Source organism: Scomber scombrus, chromosome 1 (assembly GCF_963691925.1).
Source record: "Scomber scombrus chromosome 1, fScoSco1.1, whole genome shotgun sequence".
Taxonomy (NCBI): Eukaryota; Metazoa; Chordata; class Actinopteri; order Scombriformes; family Scombridae; genus Scomber; species Scomber scombrus.
The window spans coordinates 969384-985483 of record NC_084970.1 but is presented as its reverse complement, the minus strand read 5'-3'; the positions used below and the strand labels follow the sequence as shown (position 1 = coordinate 985483).

Genomic DNA, 16100 nt, shown 5'->3' with positions numbered 1-16100 from the left:
TGTTAGGATGCTCTCGATGGAGGCTCGGTAGAAGGACACCAGCAGTTTCTTTATGATGTTGTTCTTCCTGAGTATTCTCAGGAAGTAAAGTCTCTGCTGGGCCTTCTTCAGCAGCTCACAGGTGTTGGCGCTCGTGAGCTGCTGAAGAAGGCCCAGCAGAGACTTTACTTTAAAGCAGAGAAAAAGTGTCAGTTTGGTAGACAGGAAACAAGTCGATACTTTTATTTTTACAACAATCAAACAACTTCCGGCGCTCCTCCCCTACACTGTGTTAACGTGACTGTACTCAGGTCTCGCTGCAATCTTGAACGGTGGTGGTGACTGATGAGTGCAGTGCTGTGGACTCCGCTGCCTCTTTAGTCTTTTCCAGTTTTATTCAGTGTTTTTACGGAACATTTTCTCCTGAGGTGAAGCCTTCACACGGTGGTCGAAGATGTCTGTGGCCGGGCTGAAGAAACAGTTCCACAAAGCCAGCCAGGTATGGAGACGCCTGTTATTCTTCCTACATAATAACAATTGTTTGGCAGTGAACCGTGTTTGCAGCTAACGGTATGAGGATAAGAACACATGAAAAGTAGCCAAATTCAGATGATGTCATTGAATCTAATCCGACACTGTTTGGAGCACAGGACGCTGTCTGAAACGTTACTTTCTCGCTCAAATAGGCTACTTATGTACGGAGTCACCGTCACACCAAACTCCCTTTAAAAAACTTAACATTTTGCGTTTCCTCTCACATAATCAAACTCCTGTAACTTGTTTGACTTTATAGAAGGACATTTACCAATCACTGAAATCTCACGGACATTTCGGCGTAGGTTGTGACGTATAACTTATTAACCTGGCAACACGTTACTTTAATAACTTCTTAAATGTTAGAGGAACAGGTTCACGTTGTTACCGAGCTGCTAGTGTCGGTGGTAGACACTGGTGATGTCATACTATCAAGAGAGGTTGTAAGAAAAGTCAAATACAAATACAAATCTTTATTATTAGAGTTTGAAAGTTTCTAGATATTATTTAATCAGAAACAATTCCCAGACTACAGTAGATTTAAAATCAGGCATTTTTTGGTTGTAGTTTGGCGTGATGTTATTCTGAATCTCTGGATTTAAGACCTGTAGCTGTTAACACTCTGTTGAGCTTGTGTACGTAGCTACGTGTATTCTGTCCAGATGTTGAGCAAATTCCTGATTATTCAGATATTTTAATAATATAAGAATCAAAAGTAGCACACCTGTCTTCTGGAGACCAGCCAAGTGTTTCAAACTTGTCAGGTGCAACACATTTAAAGGACACTCTGTCTTAAAGCAGCAGTCAGGAGTTCATATGAACGGTGAATAGGTTTTCCTCTCTGTAATCATTCCTCCTGTTCATACTGACTATTAACTTCAAATGTGCTTTCAATGGAAGTGATGGAGGACTAAATCCACAGTGTGTCCACACAGTCATTTAAAAGTAGATGATCAGCTTCTATTGAGCTTCATCAGTGTGAGTTAGTCATATCAAGTGATATCTGACACATTTACAGTCTGTTTACCATCAGATTCCCTCTTAGTGTTTCCCTGTTGAGCTGTGGTGGAAGTATAGTAACAAGAAGACTTTGGTACTAAAAACACTGTAACACTGAAACATAGAAGATGAAGATTTGACTCATTTGGACGCTGAAGCTTCATATTAGCTTCACATCAACTTTTAAATACATGTTTACACAGAAGGAGGACTGTGGATTTAGTCCTCCATCACTTCCATTGTAAGAGCATTATGAAGAGATCTTCTGATGGTCAGTATGAACAGGAGGAATCATTACAGCAAGAAAAGCAGCTTTGAAAATCATGAACTTGTCCTTTAACTTTAAAGATAGGTGGAATGACATGGAGCTATTAGAAACATTACAACAGGCCTCTTATCATAACAGCATGGTGGCTGTAGCTGTTGTTTAATCTCTTATCGAACACTGTTGAAAATAATCCACGTCACTCATATAAAACACCATTTACCCACAGCGTCCGGCCACCAAAATACATCATGGTGGGCGGCAGTGAGTAACTGTGAGCTACTTTTAACATTTAGCTCACATTTCATGGGAATCTAATTAGGGGTGGGTAAAAATATCGATTCATCAATGCATCGTACGGAAGCTTATTGCATTCATTCAATAAAAAAAATTACAGATCCTGTTTTTCTGAGTAATTTTTTCTGTTTTTCTGAGTAATTTTTTTTTAAATCAGTTTTTCTGAGTAATTTTTTCTGTTTTTCTGAGTAATTTTTTTTTAAATCAGTTTTTCTGAGTAATTATTTCTGTTTTTCTGAGTAATTTTTTTGGATCAGTTTTTCTGAGTAATTTTTTTCCTGTTTTTCTGAGTAATTTTTTTTGGATCAGTTTTTCTGAGTAATTATTTCTGTTTTTCTGAGTAATTTTTTTTTTCCTGTTTTTCTGAGTAATTTTTTCCCCTTGTTTTTCTGAGTAATTTTTCCCCTTGTTTTTCTGAGTAATTTTTTTCCCTGTTTTTTTGAGTAATTTTTTCTCTACTTCGAAATCTCGCGATAACACCTCACTTGCAAGTGACTCCTGCAGCTCCTGCTCCTGCTATGACCCGTCTTCAGCTCTCTACTCCACCGGGGTCAATTAAAGTGAGGCAAGTTACACACAGGGTATGATACACATGATTTCAGTTTACTTAGCCGCTAACAGTTTTGTTTCCATCAAGCCGGACAGTTTCTTTTGTCAAAAGTGAATCGCCTTTCTTCCATTTTATTGGCTTGGCACAAATAAAACGAGCCCACATGCCGTCATAATATTAAGCGGCTAACTAAACTGAAATCATGTGTATCATACCCTGTGTGTAACTTGCCTCACCTTAATTGACCCCGGTGGAGTAGAGAGCTGAAGACGGGTCATAGCAGGAGCAGGAGCTGCAGGAGTCACTTGCAAGTGAGGTGTTATCGCGAGATTTCGAAGTAGAGAAAAAATTACTCAAAAAAACAGGGAAAAAAATTACTCAGAAAAACAAGGGGAAAAAATTACTCAGAAAAACAAGGGGAAAAAATTACTCAGAAAAACAGGGGGAAAAAAATTACTCAGAAAAACAGGAAAAAAAAATTACTCAGAAAAACAGAAAAAATTACTCAGAAAAACTGATTTAAAAAAAAATTACTCAGAAAAACAGAAAAAATTACTCAGAAAAACAGGATCTGTATTTTTTTTTTATTGAATGAATGCAATAAGCTTCCGTAGCATCGCAAGATATTTTTTTCCCAATTCAATATCGATTCATTAAATCCTCTGAATCGATTCAAGCCCCTGGCCAGAGGGGGCGCAGTGAGCAACACCTTTGTGTTATTGCCGTTGTACGGACAGAGGCAGCACTCGTCAATTGTCACCGACAATGCCGCCATTGAGTCATTGCATGTTGGCTGCTTTGCCCGTATACAGGCTTCACAGGCTGCTCTTAAAATCCCTGCGGTCACACAGCTTCTCGGCAGAGTGAGGCGCATCTCCTATTTTTTTTTCAACGAAGCACCTTAGCCACTGGCTAAAATGTTATGTGAGTCATATCACAATAGCCAAGAGAAAAGAAATATAATTTAAGTTTACATGCACTTTAATTCAGTGTTAATCCAGTACTGTCACTTTTGTACTCTGTTTTCAGTATTATTGTGCTAATGCTTTATTTCCAGATGTTTTATTGCTCATAAATGTTATGAGTTATGCCATGGCTGTTCATATGGGCATGAAAATAAATCATTATTTTCAAATTAACAACAGGTACTCTAATGAATTATTGGTGTACTTCTACTTATGACTGAATCGATATCGAAGCATTTAAATCAATATCGAATTGAATCGATATCGAATCGAATTGGGACCTAAAGAATCGAAATCGAATCGTGAGGTTCTTAACAATACCCAGCCCTAAATCTAATGGTTCTTGGTGGGAAATGAGGAGAGGGTCTTTGTTGAAACTAGTGAAACTTGTAAGCAAGCCAACAGCAGAGTTCCAGGTAGAAACTGATTAGATTGGAGTTTGGCATTAGGTTGTCCTCACAGGCTTGATGTCCATCTGTTTGGGAGATTCTCATCATGCATACTGCTGGTGCATTAGGTTATTGGACACAGTACCAGCAGAGGAAAGTATGGAACTTTTACTTGTACTGGAGTATTTTGACATTGCTGCGACTACAGTAAAGGATGTTAATACTTCTTCCATCACTGCTCAGTATCAGTCAGTACTTTTATATTAACAGTGGTTCTCTAAACCTGCTGTAGGACAGGAAGAGACATGAGTTTCATTATATGTATCATTAGTGTATTATTGCTTTTCAAAGCCACAGCGCTGAGCATCTCTGTACTCTCCTGCATCCATTAGAAATCATTTCAGATAGTATTATAGTTGTAATAAACAGATGCTTCATTGTGTAACAGAGTAAGTCCTCACACACTGTGTCTATCATAGAAATCCTCCCTGTAGAGTTTTTTGTCAGCAGCTCTGCGTTTCATATCCTTTCTGAGTTTCCTTCAGAGGTGTTTTCAGTTCAAATGTTGAACTTTTGCTTGGTTTTTTTTCTCCCCTCACATCTGATCATCTCTGCTTGGCTCAGACAGAACAGGGTTCAGGTCTGGACTTGTCTTATTGGCTTCAAATCAAGTCACCTAAATATTTCAGCTCCTTGTTCACATAGTGTGTGACCATGTTGTCAGCTGCTGATACAACACACTTCATGACAGGACATGTAGTATCTTACAACAGCGGTGACTAAAATACAGCATACCAACACAAACAGTAGGGCTGGGCAATTCATCGGAAAATAATCGAAACCGACATTTAGAAACTCTAATGGACTTAATCTTGCTCATGTCAATGAATCGTGGTGTTCACTGTTGCCATGACAGCAAAGGTTGCATATCTTTAAGGAATGTGAAAACTTGTCTCCAGTGATCATTTAAACCCAAACCCTGATCTTTACATAGTTCTAATCAAGTAAACTAGACATTAACCACATCATCACACCTTAAAACATCATTATGTTCACTCCCTAAAGATGCTCATGTGTGAGGGCAGCAGTGTAAAATACAAAAGTAAAGAAACTGTGAAAATACATCATTGTTCATCAAGGGAGGAGATAATCCTTCATTCATCGTAATCCAGGTTAAAAGTTCAATTAATCGTGTTTTTAATTTTTGCCATAATCCCCAGCCCTAACAAACAGCTCTGTCATCTCAAACTTTATCTTGTGACCTTTTTAGAATTCTATTGTAATTATTCACCTTCACTTCTAAATGTAAATATCGCTGTTTTTGAAATCATTTTAATATCATTTTACAGTATACAGTGAGTAGTTTGAAGGAGAGACATAGTTCAGGGTTCATGTTTCCTGACTTGTGAAACTTAAAGTGTGACACATAGTAACAACAGACAAACTGTAGATGAACGTATGTCTGTCATTGGCACTAACAGGACACCGTATAACTTAATGTAAGCAGTCCAGCCTGACTTTGAAAAGAATGTCGCTGTCCTAAATCTCTTCTTCAGTACTTACTCTTAATATTTTGAATGCTTAAGTGCACTGCATCTTTCCATACTTCTCAGTGTGAAAGCACTCAAAATATGAAGTGTAAGTACAGAAGTATGAGATTTGAGACACAGCAGTAGTTCACTTACTAGTTGACTTTTCTTAGACTAACTGGTTTGAAAAAAAGAACCGTGATGACAAATGCTTTGTTATACCACTCTATTAATAGTATGTACTCATACCTGATGATAGTCTTATTTAGACCACAAACACAGGCCTGGACTGTAGAATGAGCTGTAATGTAACAGAAACTTTATTGATCCTGAGGGAGATGTAGGTATAATGACTCACATGCTAAATTCATTACAATGTGCATTTCCACAGCTCTAATTCCACACTATTGTTTTTGAAGAAATCTTTACATTACATGACATTACATACATTGAGGGTTTTTAAAGCTTTTTGTTATTGGATTTACAGATCAGATTGATATATTGTGAGACTGACTCTTGGAGGAAAAATGCAAAGTGAGATTTTTTCCTCTCTAATTCCAGACTCCTGTCATACTCACTCTGCGCTGTGACATCACTTTTCCCTTCAGTTTTGCGATTGTTGCTAACAACGTGTCAATCACTCTGAACTTCCTCCAGATGTTTTGACATGAAAAAACAGGAGAGTGAAAGCTTATAGAAAGGACTTTTAATGTGAAACATCTGCAGGAAGTGTTGGACTTAACATCCAATGAAAAAACTGGAAGTGAAAATGAAAATAATAAAACCTGGTGCCTCTCTCTTAGTGCAATTATGGTAAAGAAAGAATTTAGATCATTTACAGCACATTTTTATTCATATTTGCTTTTTCCCTAAAAATTCCTAGAATCACGACCTCACTGCCAGTAGACATTCCTCCCTTCCCTCTCAGATCTCATCTCACGCAGCATCTCTCGCATCCCTGAAATTTCCACGACAACAAATAGCATCAGTTATCTAAATGGAGCGCTCTGACGTCGGCGATGATGACCTTAGACTAGTATCTGGGTGAATCACAGATCAGGACTCACATTAGGAGAGTTATTGTCTCGCTGCTCAGAGACTCATTCTCTTTGTCCCCTCACAGGAGAGAAGGAAATCTCATTTTGGGGGCGTCTGGGCTCATGCAGGAGAATATGACTGTCATTATGTATCTGATTACTCGTGAATTTATTCCTGTATATGTGTGTGTGTGTGTGTGTGTGTGTGTGTGTGTGTGTGTGTGTGTGTGTGTGTGTGTGTGTGTGTGTGTGTGTGTGTGTGTGTGTGTGCAAGCTAAATGTCAATCTGCCACATCCTGTTTGTGTGTCTGCGCTGCTCGTCGTTGCCCCCGTGTGTGTGTGTGTGTGTGTGTGTGTGTGTGTGTGTGTGTGTGTGTGTGTGTGTGTGTGTGTGTGTGTGTGTGTGTGTGTGTGTGTGTGTGTGTGTGTGTGTGTGTGTGTGTGTGTGTGTGTGTGTGTGTGTGTGTGTGTGTGTGTGTGTGTGTGTGTGTATGTGTGTGTGTCCTTCCATCAGTAGTTTCTCTTTCACAGCCTGTTTGATGATATAAAACGGAGGTCATGCCAGCTTATCTCTTCTCACTTCTGTCGCCAGTGATTTGACATGTAATCACCCTCGTCTGCAGTATCTCCTACCTGTTTTTTCTCTGATCTGGGCCGTGTTGTTCTCTGACTCACACGTGAAACAAATTCGGAGCTTTTCTACCGTTCCAGTCGCCCGCAGCGGTTTCCTGCGACTAGAAAAATATCAGAAAATAACAATATCAATCAGACTTATCAACACCCGTGTAAAAAAAGCAAACAGCAGTTCCATTTTTAGAACGAGCTGTATGTCATGGTTGTCAGAAAACACAGTTTGGTATTCCACCTGTTTCCTGTTGTGGAAATAGGACAGTGAGCAGATGTATGAATCTCTATGAGACACTGCAGAAGATAACCGGGAAGGGAAACGCCTTCAAAATCCTGTTTATGTCAAATGTATCACAATCTTTTTCCACTATTATTGGATAAGAGACAAGAGAAATGATCCACACCCTAGTTAGATACATAAATCTGTTGATCATAGTTAATAGAGCCAGACTGATAGGTATCAGCATTTATGTTGTTCGATATGCACTGATATTTTTTTTAAAGTTATATAGATTTTATGTGTATTTGATTCCTATTCTTAACTCAAGCTATACGTACATGTTACATACATTTTTAGAAATTTATAATGATTGAATTCCCATTGAAGTTTACTTTTAGATCACTGATATTGTGTTTGATAACCGCATATATTCTGCATATATAAGATTATCAATATTTATTGATATTTTATTCCCTAATATCGGTATCAGCATCATCCCCAAAAACACAGTATCAGTCAGACCATAATAGTTAACACTCAGTACTGTTAGAACTGCTACTGCATTCATTGTGTTGGAACTTTGAATGAGAAACTTTGAGTGTGTAAAAAGTCAAACACCTTCAGATGTTTTGTTTCATCAGACCAAAAGTCTAAAATGTTCAAATATTTCATGTACAAAGATATTAAAGAGACAAAAGGGGTAAATCATTAATCAGTGGGATTGTAGAGTGGGTGATACACTTGTGTAAAAACACAGACTGTCATTATGGTTGGGGACAGAGTTATTTACCTTTAATTCTTCTACAGTCTCCACTCAGGACGTACACAGTGAGGAATGGAGGACACTACTTGTTTAGTCAATGTAACATGAATAGTCTCTTAACTGCCTAAATGTGTGACAATATTGATGTCAACAAATGATCAAGCTCATGTCCATGTATCATATGATAAGTCCATATATAGACATGATGATGTTACTAATGATGTTATTGTACAATAGGTCCATAATGTAAGTATTGTGACAGGCCTAATCTCATGCATGTGCACGAGGACACACATGCACTGACAGTCCTGCCACTTCTTTTTCACACCATTCCTGCAGATGACTGTAATGCACCAATAAAAAGCAGCATTGCACTCACAAAGACAGAGAAGAAGAATGCAAGCTATTAATCATGAATTTATAATACTTTATGGAAAGAAATGCATTTAGCACTTTAGTTAGACCTCAAACATAACTGTTGTTTTGTTTACAAGAAAACTCCACAGGGCATCTTTAATATCTTATATCTGAAGATGGTTATGTGTTCACTTATTTTGTATTTACTTCTGATTTTGTCCTTCAAAAAAGACACAATGTGGATCATCATGTGACTCTAAAACTACTGAAACCCACATTAGTGCTTAAAAATTCCGAGTCATCAAACTTATTTGAAGTTAGCGCATTATAAAACACGAGGAGCTGTGTTAAAATATATCAGTTTTATTTTAATAAGAAGTCAAAAATAACTAATAGCTGATCTTAAAACTGTCTTTCGTGTGCTAGTATTAACTACTTTGTAAAGCAGTACTTTGCTCCAAAATATCATCCCACTGATGATTCATTGATGTGACATAAAGATGTGATATGTTTGATCAGTCTGAACAGGAAAAAAGCAGCAGTGTCACATTTTTTCCAAACCCCACCTGCACCACTGGTTAGTCTGCTACAGGTTCAGCTCCTGAGGCTCAGAACATACAGAATGTTCTTACAAATCACACCGTGTCTCTCTGATAATGAGACTGGCATTGACATGGTGTTCATCACGTTGAATAACAAGAGTGTACAGTAGTGGTTGCTAGGAGCACTTTGGTGGCATCATGTCACACACATATGTTCATTTAAGACTCGTTATGTCTGTAAGTTGATGCACAACAACCTGCACAGCTGTCAAAGTGTCATCCATGCTTGTTGCCGTGTGTGTTGGTAATAGATTCTGGCTCTTGTACTGGATTTGATAGTGTGTATGTGACAGCAGCCATGGATTAATATAGCCCACTCAAAGCAATTGATAAAAAAACAAACAGATTTAAAATGTTGTGTACATTATAAGTTCATTGTTAGAAATGAGCAGTGACTGTGAACGTAAGAGGCTGTTTGTTTCTGGCATGTTGTGATCCTGAATACCAGCTGAGCCTTATCAGCCTTGTCTCTATCCACAACTCGATAACAGCACTGTTGTGTCTCCTCCACTGTGCAAAGTCCACAGACACTAGTACAGGTGGAACACACTGTCAGAGGATTCGTTACTAATACTCACACCACAGTGTCATAAAAAATTCAAAATCAGTTAGCCAGTTTGTCTTTTCCTCCACTCTGATTAACACTTCAGTCCAGTGATAACGTGTCACTTTTTGGCTGATGAGTGACATAATGGTATTGTTTATTCCAGTGTGTACAGTAGCTCTCCTATGAGCACCTTTCATTTATACTTTTCCACTTGATTTGATCTTGTACTGCTACAGATTGTCAGTAATAAGAGCAGAAACATCCACGCTCTGTTTGGATGAACAGCAGTCTGATATCTGACTACTGCTAGCTAGTGTGACCCAACACTAATACAACTAAAGATTCATTACATCATCCACTAATCTGCAGTCTACTCAATGTCAGAAAACATAGAGAAAATAACATTTTGAATCCCTTGTTTTGTCTAAATCCAAATGTATTCACTTTACTATCATGTGTCACACAGATACATTCTCACAATTATTTTTGGCATTTTGGCAAGATGATTATTTGAATATGAGAATAATATCTGATTCATTTTGTTTCAATCTATAATTGACCTATAAATCTGCAGCTCTAATCTTCACACTGTTCCGTCGACTCTAAGCGCTTCACCTCTGATAATCATACAACCTCGTCAGCACTGAGTCACTTCAAGTCAGCCTGGAGTCACCATGTAAACTATTTATGTCACAGTTTATTGGACTGTCGTCAAAACAGTTTATGTAGCCAGCTATTGTCTATATTACTATAAATGTTTTTTTATTGCATGTGTTACCTTCACTAGACAGAGGAAAGTGCAGGGAGACAGGAAATGGGTCTATAGAAGGTTCATGTAGCAAATATTAGTGGTTGGAGATGGGCAGACTGTGGTTAACGGTCGGCTACTGTGGAGCACAATATACATTACAGCTCAGTTTTCCCATTGTAGACATCTCGCAGAAATTCTAATTAATCAAATGATATGTCACAGCCATAAAGGAGGATTCTAAATGTGTCACTGCAACATGGAGACATGACACATTCTGTCAGTGTCTCCTGAAAACGTTGTCATTGTTGTTGAGGTTTGTTAATTGCATTTTGCAGCATTAATAACCAAAGACATGAGACAGCCATCACACACATGCTAATATGTAGTTAGAAGCAAGTTAAAAACAAATGGAGTTTGGTGGTGGACCGTCTGAGAAGACTCCTCAAAAGCAGTGTTTTATATTGCAGCAGAAGAGATGTTAATAATAATAATAATAAAGCCTTTACTATTTTAGCATTTCAAATCTCTTGTAACAGTGGAGCAGAGTGTTTGCATGCACCCCTGCAGATCAGTCATCACAGTAAACTGTGTCCACCTGCAGCCTGTAACAGAGATGCAGCTGACACCTCTGTGAAGAGAATGCATCCATCTTTAATGATGGAGCGATGGAGGGACTGAGCCACGGTCGCCTGCTGGTCTGGCAGGCAGGCAGCTTTTTCAGCTCATTAACATTTCAACAGCTCATCATCATCATCATCATCATCATCATCATCATCATCATCACCGTGTGACGCGGCTCTCCCAGTTGGTGTTACTGGTTGTACATGAGACCTTTCCAGCTGAATAGTAGCTGATACATGATATACAGAACTAGGGCGTCTCTCTGGAGGATTTCCCCTCAAACAGTGAAATATGATACTGCAGCTTTACTTTCCACAGAGTAAAGACCCTGTTTATTATCACAGTTTGTCAAGTGCTGTCAAGCTGCTTTGTTCTAAAGAGGAGAACTGACTTTTGGTAGCGTTTTTCGATACATTTTGCTACATTTTGGTATGTTTTGATACCTTTTTGATACATTTTGGTACCTTATTGATATGTTTTGTAATTTTTTCATTACATTAAGGTACATTTTCGATAAGTTTCAGTACCTATTTTATACGTTTTGGTACTTTTTTGATATGTTTTGGTATGTTTTCAATACATTTCAGCAACTATATATATATATATATATATATATATATATATATATATATATATATATATATAACCTTTTTTAAACGTTTTGGTATGTTTTGATACCTTAATGATATGTTTTGGCCCTTTTTCGATATGTTTCAGTACCTACACATTGTTTGCCCTGTACAGTAGCTGTACAGTAGATGTATAGTAGCTGTACAATATTGTACAGTAGTTGTACAGTAGATGTACAGTAGATGTACAGTAGATGTACAGTAGCTATTCTTTAATTGCAAGTGAAGAAGACAGTGTGTGGGAGGTCCTTCTTCCTCTCTAGTCAGCTCATAGTCCATCTACAGGAGTGCAAAACTTGTGCTCCTTTGATGTTGTTAAACTTAAAATGTACTTCTCAGAATTCCCTCACTATTTATTTATGTTATGTGATATAAAAAAATCAATAGGAGCAGACAGTAGACATCAGGGCTGCTGGTCTTCTCTCACAGCGTCACAGTTCACAGTTTAACTCTCTGACTTGACATCAACCAGAACACACTAAGAAAAACATAAATATGAAATTAGAGCAGTAACATGCTTCATGGTTCTTTAGCAGCCGTCACTCTGATTTCTTCTTCCGCTCACACCACTCAGGCCTGAGTGAAGGAATTATAATGACATTAGCTGCGGCCAGAGCTCAACAGCTAGCAGCACCACTGATGTTAACGGACGAGTGTGTCCCTGCTCTGGACAGTCCCTCTTAATGAAGCAATTACCTGGAATGGCAGGTTTAACCCGAGCGTGACAGAGGAGGATTCATGTAATAATGTAGCGCCATCCTGTCTCGTGTTGAGAAAATATTAATGAATGTTGTTGTAAATCCTCTGAGAGTCTGTTTTCAGTAGAACAATGATTTTCCTGACTTGCTGGCAGCGGTTTTGATCTCCTGGAACAGAGCGGTGGTTCTTTTTGCTTCTGTATTTTTCTCTTCTTTGTTGGTTGTGGGTTAGATACGTTTGCCTGACTGGCCTAAATGGATACATAAACAACAGCGTGTCTGCTACGCTGCCTCTTCCTTCCTGCGCATACTGAAACTTGATGAAAGTTCCACCCACGACTCAACTGCCTGAGCACACACACGCACGCACGCACGCACACACATGCGCATGCTCAGTGCAAACTGTGGTTTCATATAAAGCCAGTGTTGTTGGGTTGATACGTGTGTGTGTGTGTGTACAGTAAATGCAGGATGAATGGCTCTTTTCATGGTGTTATCTAGCCAAGGACACCTCAAGCTTTTCAACTCACAGACACACACAAGAGACACTACACGCTCTATATAAGTGACATATATGAAGTTTGCTTTGTGTAGTGTTAAATAGTAGAATAGTATGCAGGTATAATATTAGTTAGATTCCTTAAACTTCTCTATCCAGCATGACATAGATAGTAGTGGGAATACTGGAAATTCCCATAAAGCCCTGTCGTTGACCCTGTCAAATCAATGAAGAGCAGCTATTCTTACAGAGGGTTTGTTTTTATTAGCTACACACACACACACACACACACACACACACACACACACACACACACACACACACACACACACACACACCAAACCTCTATCAGGAGATTCTCTGTTTAACCAGAATGGATTCATCACAGCTTTGGTATGCATGTCTGCCTTGTGTAATCTAAGCTTACGTCTCTGCTACTTTGAATAATTCCAGCAGTCCGTGTGTGATATGAAGAGTGTCGACTGCACGGCTCTTTTTGTGGTGCATTTATTGTCTCTCATCAACCGTGTTTCCTGTCTGTTTCGTGGCCAAAGTTTAAACCCACAGAATTGTATTTTATCTGGTATGGCAGCCCGCCAGGCCTGTACAATTATAGAGAAAACACTGTTTTATATGCACTGAGTCTATGTAACTGTCTGAACACACAGTAACAGGTAAACATGGATTGCAAAAAAGGCTTTGCAAGATGTTTAATGAGGAAGGAAATGTAGTTTTTTCATGTAAATGAATTTCAATTTTTATAAACTAAGTTGAAATGAGTTTTTCTCTTATTTTGACTTGTTGACTAAATTAAACAGTACGGTCTACACATGTTGTTGTGATTTGGCTCTATATAAATATATTTACACTAACTAGCTTCTACTTTCCAATGGGAATAGAAGTCTAACAGCATGGTGGAGCTTCCAAGCTGTTGAATCATGTCAAAGAATAGACTTCAATTGCTAAAAGTTAATAGGTAACACTTTGTGGGCTTGTTGATAGAAGGGATCGTCCTCTGTCACGCCCACCCAGACGCCTGAAGCTTAGACACTGTTTCAAATACGTCCAAAAACGGATAGATCTTCTGTTAAAAAATGGAAAATGACCCATAACAGATACAGCACCATCATAGATCATATTACACTACACAAACATCAGGTTGGCTTTAAAGTAGCTGCTAAAAATGAATACCAATCGAAAATATGGTAACAAACAAGATGTCAGTTTCATATCAGTGGGGGGGCTTTAGTGTCCAACTGGTCCCACCCACTGAACAAACAGCCTCCCCTCAAATTAACAAGCATAGTTCAATCTAATAATATGTATTTGTTAGTGTCTGATTAGTAGAATTTCACAGCTGACTCCTTCCACTTATAGAAATATGTAAAGCTGTGTACAGGTTAGATATCCACAGCTTAGACCTGGTCTGCCCTCCTCCTCTCTGCCTCTGCAATGCAGCTCCTTAGAGACACATTCTAACAATATGGCTCTGCGAACACACACACACACACACACACACACACACACACACAAAACAAGCCACAACAACACAGTTCCTGCCTACGTGTGTCCAGGCCTGCGACTCACCACAGAGAGAGATGCCACATTGTTTTAAAGTCACACTTCTGTTTACCTCATGGTCAACAGCGCGTCTCAGCGGAGGGGGAATGTGTGTGATCGGTGACAGACTGACACCGAATCACGCACTCTTCTTCTCCGTCGTCGTCCCTGCAGACACACAGACCAGCCTACCTGGAATGCATCATAACATGTCCACACTCATTTCCCCACAAGATCCACCACACCGCATTGTGAGGCGCTGCCTTAACTTAGCTTTATCTCCGCTTTACAGTAATTAGTGTGAACCAATGTGAACACCCTGCAACATCTGAAGAATTAATTAACCTCGCTGCCGTTAAATCCAAGCTTTCTTATTAACCTCAAAATCTTCACGTTAAATCTCCTCCGAGAGGTTAAGACCTTTTTTTCCCCAGCTAGTGTCAAATAGTTTAATGAGTCTTTGAGGATGAAGTGACTTTATTTCAGTATTAGTTAGATAAAAGTTTAAGGTCTAATGGTCAATTGAATTACTTGTTAATAGGAACATTTTTGCAGTGTAACCCTACTACATTTAGGTAAGTGAAAGTACGTGCACACTCACTTCTTCATTATGACTGTACATTATAAAACTATGAACATATGTAAGCCTCTGCTGCTTTTACTGGAACACTTCTCTAATAAAGCTAAAATAGTAACTTGAATAGTTGCTCTAATAATATATAAAATAATATATCATGTTGTAATAGGAATGTGTGTTGTGTATGTAGTATTAAATTACTTAATTTGAATAGAGTTTGGTTTATTGGTCTTTGGAGCTGTGTGAACTTCCTGTTAAACTATATCTCCCATGTTGCATAACTAAATATGCTTTACAGTAGTTGGGTCAATGATGTTTTTTGTGTCCATGTGGTTTTACCAAATTTAAAGGGTTAAAATTTGAAAATAAATGTATGAATAACTCGCACACATTCTTTTTTTGTGGACTCAGCATCAAATTTCTGCTTTTAATCCATTTTGAGAGAATATATTAGAGGATTATGGCAAAAATGTCTAAGTGGTGTAACCATAAAAACTTTGTACCAAATCATTCAACTTGCTTAAAAACAGTAAATTGTCAATAAAACACCATATCAACTAGTTTGGCATGATCTTACATTATAACTTTTATATTAAATAAAGGTAATGGAATACAATTGTTCTAAATATTACATTTACTCTGGGTTACCATGGAGATCAGGAAACATTTACATGTTTTAGAATTGTTTAGAAGTCATTATTAGTATAAGTCCACTTAAATACACTGTAGGTGATAAAATATGTAATATTTATCATTCTTTTGTGGTTACACCATTTGACATTTTCAGGAGCATTCAGTCTTACTTTTAGTAAAAAATGGTGCAAATTTCATTTCAAATGATATAAAACCAACAAAAATACTAAATGTACATTTGAACAAACCTGAAGCTGCTTTTAGAACTAGTTGCTCATCTTGCCAACCCTTATTTTCACTGATGTGGAATTTTTAGAATATCCTTGTCTGCTAATTACATGGCGATCTTATTTACCCAAGACTCATGTGTGCTTATGTAATGTGTTTTTTTACACAGACATGAAGTCTTATCTCTGTGCTATATGTGACCTTTTTCCTCAAAGGTCAGCGTTCCCTTTAATTCATGATATGA

General features: G+C 38.1%; 1 protein-coding gene across 2 annotated transcripts in view; it reads left to right on the top strand.

Annotated features, from left to right (window-relative positions):
* The first annotated feature begins 327 nt into the window (after nt 1–327).
* Nucleotides 328–16100, top strand: part of sh3gl3a (SH3-domain GRB2-like 3a) — a 47407-nt gene continuing 31634 nt past the window's right edge. For both annotated transcript variants that reach the window (XM_062419290.1, XM_062419283.1), the window contains exon 1: nt 328–478. In XM_062419290.1, the coding sequence (XP_062275274.1) occupies nt 434–478 (45 nt within the window). In that variant the 5' untranslated portion in view covers nt 328–433. The remainder of the gene's footprint in view (nt 479–16100) is intronic.